This window comes from Leptopilina heterotoma, unplaced genomic scaffold (genome assembly GCF_015476425.1).
Source record: "Leptopilina heterotoma isolate Lh14 unplaced genomic scaffold, ASM1547642v1 Lhet_214, whole genome shotgun sequence".
NCBI lineage: Eukaryota > Metazoa > Arthropoda > Insecta > Hymenoptera > Figitidae > Leptopilina > Leptopilina heterotoma.
This window is the reverse complement of record NW_025110932.1, coordinates 416777-429807: the sequence shown is the minus strand read 5'-3', so window position 1 is coordinate 429807 and position 13031 is coordinate 416777. Positions and strand designations below refer to the sequence as shown.

The 13031-nt window shown below is 29.8% G+C and overlaps 3 protein-coding genes across 5 annotated transcripts in view; 1 reads left to right on the top strand and 2 right to left on the bottom strand.

Moving 5' to 3' along the window:
• Positions 1-13031, top strand: part of LOC122501751 (semaphorin-2A) — a 335557-nt gene that overhangs the window by 64489 nt on the left and 258037 nt on the right. Inside the window, exon 1 of one of the 3 annotated variants that reach the window (XM_043611467.1) lies at positions 11233-11736. The exons of 1 other annotated variant lie outside the window; for it this stretch is intronic. The gene's annotated coding sequence lies outside the window, so the exon portion shown is untranslated. Of the gene's footprint in view, positions 1-11232; positions 11737-11834; positions 12175-13031 lie in introns of those variants that run through there. One more of the 3 variants, XM_043611466.1, reaches the window with a different exon arrangement.
• The window catches only part of LOC122501755 (trypsin-like), a 162490-nt gene that overhangs the window by 101472 nt on the left and 47987 nt on the right, over positions 1-13031 (bottom strand). The gene's annotated exons all lie outside the window — the stretch shown is intronic.
• On the bottom strand, positions 3722-6312 carry LOC122501756. Its single transcript, XM_043611475.1, has 4 exons — positions 5955-6312; positions 4892-5025; positions 4368-4504; positions 3722-3962 (listed from the first exon to the last, which is right to left on the bottom strand). Exons 1-3 carry the CDS (start codon positions 6040-6042, stop codon positions 4403-4405), a joined length of 324 nt encoding a protein of 107 aa, XP_043467410.1. The 5' UTR covers positions 6043-6312; the 3' UTR covers positions 3722-3962; positions 4368-4402.

Here is a 13031-nt window from a genome sequence, read left to right as displayed (position 1 = left end):
AAGCTTTGTTCACACTTAAGTATAAATATATCCTATTTTTTATGACAATTTTTTTTTCTGAAAATCTATTAAGATTATTATCCAAACGATGCTATTTCTTGTCTAGAAAGTTATTACAGTTTGAAAAAAGTGACAAGAATTATTAATAAAACTAATTTTCGCTCTGTGTCTTTGATAATTCAATTTTACCATATCTAAAGCAGAGTTACAATTATTAATCTATTAAATTTCATATTTTTCTGTACAAAAATTCAACTAAAGTTTACAACGTCAAAGCTAACGATTTTCAATATTGTTATTTGGAAAATCGTCAGATTTGACGTTAATTTTTTTTTTATTTTAATTTCAGTAAATTTTCAGGGAAATTGATAAACTGAAACTTGTGACCACCCTGGTATAAGAAAGAAATATGAATTAAAAATGGATGTAAACTATTACAAGGAAATATAATTAAAAGATAGATAAAAATTGTGTTGGGTAGATCAAAAGTTATTCAGGATTCCCTACAACAGAGACTTACGCGCTGTCAATGCTTCAACTAACAATAGAAACTCATCCTCATTCAATTTTAATAAACGAATCATTTTAAAAAATCAAATATTTTCAGAAAAGAAATTGAAAAAAAAAATTCCAATAATTCAAATTTTCATTAAAATAGTTTATTTCTTTAATGACTGCTTATTTCAGAACAATACTTTTTAAAGAATTTAAACATTTTTTAAAATAATTATTGTAATTTATTCAAAGAAATTTCAGGGTTAAAATTTCTTAATTTTAAATAAGATTAAAATTTTTAAATTTTCTTTTCGGTCTGGAGTATTTGTCTGGAGACAAAAAAATGAAACCAAAGAGGCAGCCAATAACATTACAAGATTTTCTACCTTCTTCATCTACACGGAAAAGTTTTCGGGCGAGCTGCGTTCTCCGCGCGTAGAGAAGGTTTTCTAAAAGAGAGAAGGCATATCGCCTTGTAAATGGGTGAGCTTCTCTCTCTACTGGGAACGTTGCTCACCTAGTGTTGGACGAGCTGCGCTGAAAGTCAGTGGTAGATACACGACTGGTAGAGCAGCTCGTCCAATGCTGGCCTGCTGCGCTATCTTTTTGCGACTATTGCTGCACCAAAGTGAAGTTGCGCAGCGTTACTAGAGCAAATAGAGTTGCTCGCCCCAAAACTTTTCCGTGTACTTCTTTAAATAATACTTCTAATTCTTCAAAATGTCCTGCTACTGCCGCATGTGGGAATAGCACGAATAAAAATAAGGAAAATGCGAAACGACGTCGTGCCGATAAAGATAAGAAGGATACCAATTTAAAGAAGACTAAGAAAGATGATTCTTTGGAAAAGAATAAAAAGAAAATTACTAAAAAGAGGACGGCAAACAGTGAGGAAGATAAAGAACCTCCTATGGATAAAAGAAAAAGGAAGCGACTCAAACGATTGGGAACTCGAAAGTCGACTGTCAAAATATTTTTGGGCACCATATGTAAATCAAATGACGTAAAGGAGAGAATAATTAAAAATGCAAAAATAGTTTCCAGAATGAGAATAGAAGTCTCCTTGATGGCGTTGCAGTTTCTTTGTCATGATACAAATCATTATTTGCTTGACAAGTGGACGAACGATGGTCCCAATTATTTAGAACTCTTTGTTGCGTTAAAAAAAAATAAATACTCAAGTTGTTCGAAATCCTCAGTTTGTAGCGCTAATCGAAGAATATAAAATGACACGTGGCAATATGCCACTTTACGATTGTGAATATCGTACGTTCATTATTCAAGAAGAAGCCCGTAAAATGAATCGGGAATTTAAAACAAGTTTCTTGAAACATTTCGAAACTAGATTGACGAGATTGGTTAAACATCTTTTGTCATCTAAAGATAATGCTTCAAACCCTGCTGCTGCCGATGACGCGAAAGAAGAGAAAATTGTGAAGGATGCTCTTGATGATGATGATGCGGAAGCTGAGAGAATTTTAAAAATGGCAAAACAAGAGAGACGTAATAAAAAGAAGCGAAAGAATCGCAAAAAATTCAAAGCAAGACGTCGCAAGCTAAAAAAGATTGAAGCAGCAGCAGCATCGAGAAAAGAAAATCATCGTAGGACTGCCAAAAAAATTTCAATTTTGAAAATTCAAGAAAGAAGAGAACATTGTGCCAGAGACAATTCACATCGTGAGAAAGTTTTTTCAAAGAGAAAAACTCGAAAAAGAAGAAAACATCCAAAAACTCATGGGAACAAAAAGGATATGGCCTAAAAAAATAAGGTGGTCGAGCTCTGCAAGTAGGATTCGCAACACTCTTAGCACGAGGGAAGAAGCTATTCAAGTTGTTGAAAAGCTTCTCATCAAAAATGTTTGCGACATTGCCGAATTTAATAATAATTTTCTGAATCCTCAAGAAGAGTTGGACTTTCGAGACATGAAACGAGACGTGAATGATGATGGCGAGGACGATGATCGCAATTCTCAATGGACAAAATTCATTCCATTCATGCTACGTATGCAACAATATTTTCACGATAACAATATTCACAATTTTGTTCTTGTACCGCAAGCTCAACTCGGCATTGCACATGTATTGTATTCCAATACATGTCTGCAAGACTTAAAGAGGGGTGCCGATAAGGATGTATTTGTGAAAAAAAATTGTAGATAAGGCAGCAGTCAATTCCTTCTGAACAGAAGAAACGCCAAATCAAAGAGGCCAAAACTTGCAAGGAATTAGAAATCAATCGATTTTTACAAATCAAGAATAAAATTCAAAGATGGGAGTACATTTTTGACATTTCCAGCACGGAAAGGGGCAAAGATGGTGCATTTGCTGAAGTGATGACGACAAATGGCGTCGATGCTTCAGTAATATTTAATGTTCTGAAAATGGAATCCGTTGAAAAAAGGAAGACCTTGTTCTGGAAACTCGTTTCAAAGTCTTTTATGGTTTTGATCCCGAAAAGAAGGCGACATTGGGCGGTGTAAGAAGAGTTCGAGGTGCACAACAGTCAATGGAAAACAAATTGAAGGATCATCACATTTATTTAAAGAGCAGCAGTTTTCGTTGGCAGATGAATAATTTCAGAAGAAGTGGAAGGAAAAAGGAATTTGGTCTGGATCTTCAAAAATATTACAAACTGTACGTGCTTGAAAATCGAGAAAAAATGGCCAATTTTTCAAATACCAGTCCGCGAGATTACAAGAGAATCATCGAGTATAAGCTGCATCTATTCCAAAGATTTCAAGAGTTGCACGAGCAAAAATGTGTGGTGCGATTAAAAATGGACAAATATGTGTCACGTCAGAAGGAATGTGCAAAATTGGTAAATTTCTTCATTGAAGACACTTTTGAAAAACCTTGATTTGTGGCTTTTGGTAAAGCATCATTACCAAACTTTACACGTGGCTACGTTGTAACAGCGTTGAACCAATTGAAGAGAACGTTTGTTAATCGAGCAAAACAACTTGGTGATAAACGCTTAAAATTCGTAAAAGTAAACGAGTATCACACGACTGCGCTGTGCAGCAACTGCTGCTTTGATGTGATAAAATTCAAGAGTCTACACAGATTTCGACAGTGTAACAAATGCCGCACTACCTGGGAGCGAGACATCAATGGTGAACGAAATATTCTCAACGTGGGACTCATCGATGAGGGAATAATCCCCAAGGAAGCACCATTTGACGAAGCCACACATAAGCAGTCATTTAAGAAATAAACTATTTTAATGAAAACTTGAATTATTGCAAAATTTTTTTTTCCAATTTCTTTTCTGAAAATATTTGATTTTTTATAATGATTCGTTTATTGAAATTGAATTCAAGCAAAACACACCGTGCACTGATGACGACACTGATTACAAATTGGAATCACAAAGTTGATTCAAGAACGGGAAGCACGCATGTGGTGTGGATTGCAGAAGTCAATTGTTCGACCAGCGGTAGACGGTAAACGAAATTGCGACGGTAATACTGAAATAAAAAATTGCTACTTCAATTATCAATTTAAAATTAAATAGGAAGAATGTAGTTTATCCTAAATTTTAAAAACCTAAAGTTTCATCGAGTAAAATAATGTATTTAATTATATAATTTTTCAAAGTGTTTTGAAACGAAATAATCAACTACGAATAATATTTTAAAATTGAGTATAATCAAATGTTAATAATTTCTTTGCATAAATTACAATAATTATTGAAAATATTTAAAATATTAAAAAAAGTATTGTTCTGAAAGAAGCAATCATTAAAAAAACAAACTGTTTTATGAAAAATTTGAATTTTTTATTTTTCTCGCATTTTTTAAAATTTTATTTTCCAAAATATTTAATTTCCGAAAAAGAGTTGTTAGTTGCGATTACATTCAAGAAAAACACACCTTGCACTGATGATGACACTGATTACAAATTGGAATCACAAAGTTGATTCAAGAACGGGAAGCACGCATGTGGTGTAGAGTTCGGAAGTCAATTGCTCGGACAGCTGTAGACGGTAAACAAGAATGCGACTGCAATACTGTAATAAGAAATTACTACTTCAATTATCAATTTAAGATTAAATATGAAGAATGTAGTTTATCCTAAATTTTAATAAGTTAAAGTTTCATCACGTAAAATAAGGTATTTTAAATAAATAATTTTTCCGACTGTTTTGAAATGGAAATAATCCAATACGAATAATTAATTAAATGTTAATAATTTCTTTGAATAAATTGCAATAATTATTGAAAAAAAATGTTTAAAATATTACAAAAAGTATTGATCTGAAGGAAGCAGTCATTTAAAAATGAACTATTTTATGAAAAATTTGAATTATTGCAAAATTAATTTTTAAATTTCATTTTCCAAAATATTTAATTTCCGAAAAAGAGTTGTTAGTTGCGACTACATTTAAGCAACATACCTTACACTGATGGTGACACTGGATCAACTGAAATATCCTAAAGTTAATTGCAGAATTTGAACAACGCATGTGGTAAAGATGATCAGAGTCATTTGCTCCAAAAGTAGACGGTAAACAAAATTGCGGTAGTAAAACTGAAATAAATAATTAAATAATTGCGAGAAAAAAATTTTCAAACAGAATACTGATTAGGAGCGAATTTTAATTTCCCTACAGTGTTGGAATTCCTTCAAATGAACGACGCTATTTTTATTACATCTTTTAATTAATTTCAACTTTATTTACAAAATATTGATTTTCGTAAATAAAATAATTTTTAACAAAATGATCCAACTACTTTCTTTTTTAAATAAAACACATTTTACAACTGAACATTTGTTCAACTGCAAATATTTTTATTTTAGTTTAGTAATTTTTTAAAAAATATAAAAGCACAAAAATAAATACTTCGTTCATTTGAATTTTAAAAATTCAGAAAAATAGTTTTATTGATGAAAATAAAAGAAATATATAAGTAAATCAACTGGAAAAGAATTTCAAAAAATTTTGGAAAATTCACAAATTTTTTACAATTATAAAAATATATTCAATTCTATTTTTTCAAAATAATTAGGAAATTATATATTTTTAATTAATACAAATTAAATTAATGAATAATTTTTATATAGTGTATTATTCATCTTTCGTTTATTCATTATAATAATTTATTTCGATTGGGAAATTTTTTTTGTTCTGAAAAATTAATTTTTTCAAAAATTCATTAAATTGAAGAAGAAATTTTTATTTTAATGAATAATAAATTTTCTGAAATTTTATTTCTAATAATTTTTAAATATTTAACAATTATATAATTCAAACAGAATATTGATTAAAGTATGACTTGTTATATCAAATATTAATAATTATTGAAAAATCAAAATGAAATTACTATTGAATGTTAAATTCTAACTTTGACAAAAACACAAACACTGTGCTTTTGTCATGGCCAATGAAGGAAACCTAACCTAATTTTTGCCACACCGGAATGAAACCATATTTACCAATCCTGAAAAATATTTCTTACCACGTGTTAAAAATCGATAGAATCCTTGCTCCTGAGTACTGCAGATGCTTATTTCACCCAAAAAACACTCAAAAATTGACAAGCACATTGGATTTTATTGCCAACCATGAACCGTGGCGTCTCCAAAAATTGTCGCGCTCACAACTTCGTATATTTCATGTAATGAGCATTAATTTCACTAAATATCAGTTTATAACTGATTCACAATAAAAATTCAATACAATTTTTTATTGTAGACACTAACACTTAAGAGGATTTCGAGGATGAAGATAGAATGCGACAGGAGAAGAAAATTTTTGAACATGTCGTCCATAAAATGGAATGGGGCTTGGGACCTATTGCGTGAAGTTGGTTGCTAGTTGGACGGCGTCACTACAGTGCCAACCTAGTCAAATGAAATTCTGGACAAAAGTATTTTAAATATATAATTTTTCCCGGTGTTTTGAAACGGAAATAATCAACTACGAATAATATTTTAAAATTGAGAATAATTAAATGTTAATAATTTCTTTGAATAAATTACAATAATTATTGGAAAAAATGTTTGAAATATTAAAAAAGTATTGTTCTGAAAGAAGCAATCATTAAAAAAATAAACTGTTTTATGAAAAATTTGAATTTTTCCACATTTCTTTTCTCAAAATATTTAATTTTTTTAGAATGATTCGTTTATTGAAATTTAATTCAAGCAAAACACACATTGCACTGATGATGACACTGGATTAACTTGAATATCACAAAGTTGATTCAAGAACTAGAAGCACGCATGTGGTGTGCGTTTGTATAAGTCGATTGCTCGGCCAGCAGTAGACGGTAAACGAAATTACGGCAATAAAAACTGAAATAAAAAATTGCTACTTCAATTATCAATTTAAGATTACATAGAAAAAATTTAGTTTATCATTCCAGAGGCACAAAAGCGAAAATTTCAGATAGCAGACGACAAGGGAGTAAAGACATGCAATTGTTCGACATGTATGAAAATGGCGTCCATGTTTTCGCTAGGACCGTGCGTCTTTTTTTTCCTTGTGAAAATGTGGAATAGCTTTACGCCCCGTCATCTGCTATCTAAAAGTTCAATTATATTTTTTTCTATAATACCTTGCGTCAAAAACTAGACCAAATCCCTGGCAAATTTGGTTGACCAAAGTCTGAGCGACTTTGATCAGGTTTCGATCAACGTTTGATTAGGAGGAAAATTTTTCGAGAAATTGATAAAATATGATGAAACAATGCTAAATAATGTAAAATCAGACATTTTTCAGTTGATTTCTGCAAGAATTAAGTAAAATGTTTAGTGCTCAACATTGCTATTATCACTATTATGTGCTTGGTGTTTCACTGGTTATATCACGATTATCTCGCTCATCTGCTGAACAATCGTCTGACAGAGAAAGGCAGGATGAGTTTCTATTGTTAGTTGAAGCGTTGACAGCGCGTAGGTCTCTGTTGTTGGGAATCCTGAATAAATCCTGCCATGGTTTACGGTAGAACCTCGATAAGTGGACCGATCGAGAACGTATTTATCACGCGGCTAACATGAATCCAATCAATTACGGCCAGACAAATCCTTTGATTCCCAACGCTCGTTTACATCACCGAACGTGAATTGTGTGTGACGTACAAAATATCGTTATTTTTTCTATTTTACAAGTTTTCAAAAACTTTTAGCCTCGCTTTTAGCAAAATTTATTCTTCCTCAATTAATAAACAAGGAAATAAATATTTACCTGACAATAAAACTTTAAATAACTTTTGATCTACCCAACACAATTTGTATCTATCTTTTAATTATATTTCCTTACAATATTTTACATCTATTTTTAATTTATATTTCTCTCCTATACCAGGGTGGTCACAAGTTTCAGTTTATCAATTTTCCTGACAATTTACTGACATTAAAATTATTTTCCCTGACAACATTTTTTTACAGAAAAATATAAAATTTTGCGGAAAATGAGTAAATCTCTGAATTTGAATATTAGTTAAAAATAACTAATTTGATAGCAAAAAGTCAGTCACTGTTTCAATTATTCTCAATTATTTTCTATAATTTTCAACTGAACTTCATCTCTAAATCAATTATTTTAAATAATTTTCCGAAACTTCTTCGAGAGTTTTATTTGAATACGAAAATTCAATTTTTTATAATAATCGTAACTGTCCATGTTTTTTTCTTCAGTTTATAAAGGTATGATATTTTAAAAAAATAAAAATAATCAAATTTTTGAAGAATTTTAATTGTAAACTAGCAACAATTCAATGATTTTGCAATATCTACTATTTTAATAAAATTATCCAAAAGAATTCAATTTTTTGAAAACAATTTTAATAAAATTGTACGCAAACATTTAATTATTTTCATAAATACCTATAATAAAAATTTCACAGAAATTAAAATATTTAAAAATTTTTTATAAGTTTCTTCTCAATAATTCAATTATTTTCATAAATAAAAAAACTCATGGCAGAATTTCAATTATTTTTAATACAATTTTAATCGAATTCCTTGAAAAATTTTAATATTCTAAAATTTTTTATTAAAATTCGTCAAAAGAATTCAATTATTTAAAAATTTGTTAATTAAATTCTTTATAAGAATTAAATTTTAAGAAACATTTAATTATTCAATAAATAAGTTACTTTTGTATTTAAATAATTGAATTCTCGTAGAATTTTCTAATCAAAATTGATTTGAAAATGAATTTTAGTTTAAATTTTAGATAATAATAGAATATGAAAATAATTGTTAAAAAGCTAGAGTAACAATATTCTTATAATATAAAATAATGATTTTAACACAAATAATTATTTTAATAATGATATGTGGTCCTCTTTAATTATTATAAAACATGAAGAAATACATTTTTTAAATTTTTCCGAGAAATATAGTTTGAATCAATATTAATTATTTTTACTTTAATTTATAATAATGGTTCATAATTATTGTATTATAATTTATTTAAATTTAATGCATATTTATTTTCAATGTATATTTGCATATTAATAAAAAATATTTGTAAATTGATGTAATTATTTATGTTAATTAACATCATTAACAAAATATATTATTGAAATTAATTTTCATTATTTGTACTTGAAGGCATATTTTTATCAGAAATTTTAGACGTTATAATTCGATATATGTGATGAAATAAATATCATTAATCATAAACTAACAGAATTAACACAATATCTAAAACATATTTTGAAAATTATAAACCAAATATTTAGGACAAAAAATTAAAGGAAATATTTTAATAGCATGTTAAAAATATCAGTATTTTGAGTTTTTTAAATTCAGATAAAAAATGTATCAAAGTTGTTGCGAAGCAACATTTTGATACGTTTTTTGTCTGAATTTGATAAACACAAAAAAAACTGTAAGAATTATTTAGTTTCATAATGATTATATTACAATCTACGATAATGAGTTTTTATAATTAAAAAATAATTTCAAAAATTGAATTTTTTCAAAACAACGACTTGAATCTTATATACACTGTGACTTTTCTTTTTGTTATAAGATGAAAGTTGTCTTAAGAAGTTAACTCTCATATTGCTGAAGGAAGACGGGAACATTTTCTGCTATATTGTGTAACCGCAGAGGATCATAAATTAAATATGATTTTATGACAGGTGCAAGGGGAGTTTGATCCCATAGGAACGACGATGTTTTTTTTTCTTCAAAGAACTGTAGCTACTAGTCAATAATTTTTTAGCTTTCTTTCAACCTCTTGCTCGCTCTACATTTTCAAGTAGGGTTGCGTAAATGTTATTCATCCCTTGTGTCATTCAAACGTTATTTCGTTTTAATTTTTTATTGACCCAAATAGAAAATAAAAAACTGAACAAACTCTCAAAAGTAAATATAGATCAAATACTAAAATTTTAAAAACTATCTTATAAAAGAATTTTTAATTTCTTAAAACTTGAAACTTACTGAAAAATATTATTCTTCAAGTTTTTAATTTAGGTATTTTTAAATTAATTTAGACACTTTTAATTTTAATATTGAAATCGTAATAATAATTTAGTCGTTATAGTAAATAGGGTTATATTCCAAGAAAAATAATTCTCAATTCTATCCATTTGTACGTTTGCACATTTAGAGAAACGATTTGGCTTAAATCTCCATTGCTGAAATAGAGTTAAAAAAAAAGTTCTGCACATAATGGTCATCCGTTCAAACGTTTTTTTTCAGAAAAAATATTGAAGCACTTTGTATGATGAAAAGTTGATACTAGGTAATTATACTTTATCTGCGAAATTTAAAAAGTTGACTTATGTGATGGATCAGCAACTTTGTTTTATGTTTTAACTCGAAACAGTAAATAAAGCAAGTATTACTTTTTGTTTTAATTAAATTAATTTTTCATATTGCCTCTTAATAACTGCAAATTGAATAAATATGTTGTTTTCTATATTTGATAACCCTATAAACAGTTTATTGATCCAGTGACATGCAGGGATGAAAATTGCAATAAGAAATCCAATATTTGAAGTGATGTGGGATTGGTCGGTGGAACATAATATTATTATTAGCAATGTTTTCAAAATAAAGCGAGTTTGACTAAATCGAACGTGCTATTGGTTTCCACATAATGCACGTATGTAAATAAATATGCATTCGTAATAAATTTGTTTTCAATTTAAAATAACATCCATTACACATTTACAATTTAATATTAGACTCTATTATAAATTATTGAATTCCATTGTTTTGAATTAATTATTATATAATATGGTATTATATACAATTTTATTGTAAGTACCTAAATAAACGTCAAATTTTTAAAATTAAAGAATTTTTTGTATTTTGAAAATACTTTTTATCACTGATGTTAAAAAAGTTTACTCGAATTTATTTCTCTGGAAAATTAACTAAATAATTAAATCGATTTTTATTAATTTATTTTGCAGTATATTATTGTTTTATTGATTCATAATTAGTTGAGGATAGTAAAAATTCTTTTCCATAAAATCTTTAATAATTTCTTTCCTCTATTTCGATTTACATGAGGTGAAATCGAAGGCAAACAAGGTTCATAGGACGCAATACGGCGTGTTACAATTTCGGGGTAAAGTTTCGCGGCTGCGAGTCAGAATGGCTGCTGGGGAGGTGAAGGGAGAATGGCAAGAGGGAAACTTGGGGGTGCACATGCGCGACCCTAGGGTGTATCTCCTGTTTCCCCTTTTGCGTTGTTCCCACTCTGCATTTTGTTATCCCTGCTCTTTTCACCCCACATCCCTCGTCCAAAAGCAGTTTCAGTCACCGGGCCGATCCGCAGGCAGCGGATCTTTCTGCGTCTATACCGGAGTGTTTTAGTTTTTCATTCCTCAAAAAGAGGCGTGATAATTTTATCCAAAAAATTATCTCCTGCTGCAAATCTTGTTGTCCAGTATGTAATCAAAAAAAAATCGAATACACAGGTTCTGTGGAAGGAAAGCTGTGATGTTCCCATTTTACCAACACGAGAATGACCACATGTGTTCCCTTCCAGATTGCACCCGAAATTAATGTTTACTAAATTGTAAATGTGCTTTTCTAAACCAATTTGCCTTACAGTGATCAGTTGACGTTAAAAGTGAGATCAGTGAAAAGTGATTAATTTCAAGTGTGATTAATTTTTGGAATGAGTCATTCGTGGATCACAACTGAGGCACATGTTTCATATTATCAGAATTGATACGTATCATTCTAGTGAGAATTCTCACTGTACTGGTGTGAATTACCAGAGTTCCTATCTCCTGTGACATCTGGAGGAATTATGAAGGCAAGGTAACATTTTCCAAACCTTAGGATCGATGATTTTCAAACTCCTCAGTAGTTGGAGAATTCATTTTCGTACACATATTTACAAATAATACAAATTTGAGGATTGAATAAATTTAAATTAATGGAAAAGAGTGTCAAAGTGAAATTAATAATCAAAGTGGGATCGACGAACCCGAACTCGATTTTGGCCGGTATTGAACCAAATGCAATCAAGCATTGACCTCGTGTGTTTGTATCGTGGTATTGCCAATGCTTTCCTCAGTCATCATAGTGTATCGACTAAACGTCTTGCTTTGATTGGGTTACATAATTAATTAATTGCATTTACGCTGGTACCGTGTATAGACCTTGCATAAATCAACCACCAATCGAGGGGGTGAATTGTGGGAAGCAATTCGGTATATAGTTAATACAGACCTTCATTATCAATGCACTTTCAAGGTGAGTTCAATTTGCCTCCACTCAATCTGAATTAGGCCTCAGGTAAATATGCCACCACGTGACTGATTGCACTCTCTCAAATATGACCTGTTATTTTGTTATCCGACAATCTGAATTATTTGTAATTTATTTCCCCAATATTTCTCTATTTTATATCTGATAATTCACAAATGAGATTATTACCACAATGAAATGCTAACAATTCAGCAAAAATTGAGAGCAACACCAAAAATGTTGTTCGAAATATCAAAAGGTGGTTTTAATCAGAAATAACAAGTTTATATACTAATAACAGTTATCATCATTCGCAGAAATATTACCCTTATCGTATACAAAATACTATGAATGAAAATAGCTCTATTGGAAAAGTAAAACATTAGTGAAGCACGATAACATATCCCTTCAATTCTGTTCACACTATGGGACAGGCAATAAAAATAAGAATCGGTATAGTTTTACTGGCTGAATAGTTAGGTGCTAACGTTTTGTTCGCTTATCTCTCGTGTTCTAACCCCTCCTCGTTCTAGTGTGATCACGTGTGATGATAACAATGGTCTTTTGTGGATGCAGCCCCGAACATTTCTATAGCATTTTATAACCATTCTTTTCTCCATATGTCCGATCAATATCTCCCGATTAGAAATGTGGCATTGATCTCTGATTCGGAAAATTACGGAAATTCATTCGCTGTGGTTATGCAATGAAAACCACCGATTATTGTCGCACATATGAGAGAGAGGAACGAAAACGCTTATTAGTCACGCCATACAGTAAAACCGAGGGATTGACATTCATTACTATTGTGCATTCTCCTTTTGTTTAATAATAAAATCAGAAAAAGATACATTTAACATTGA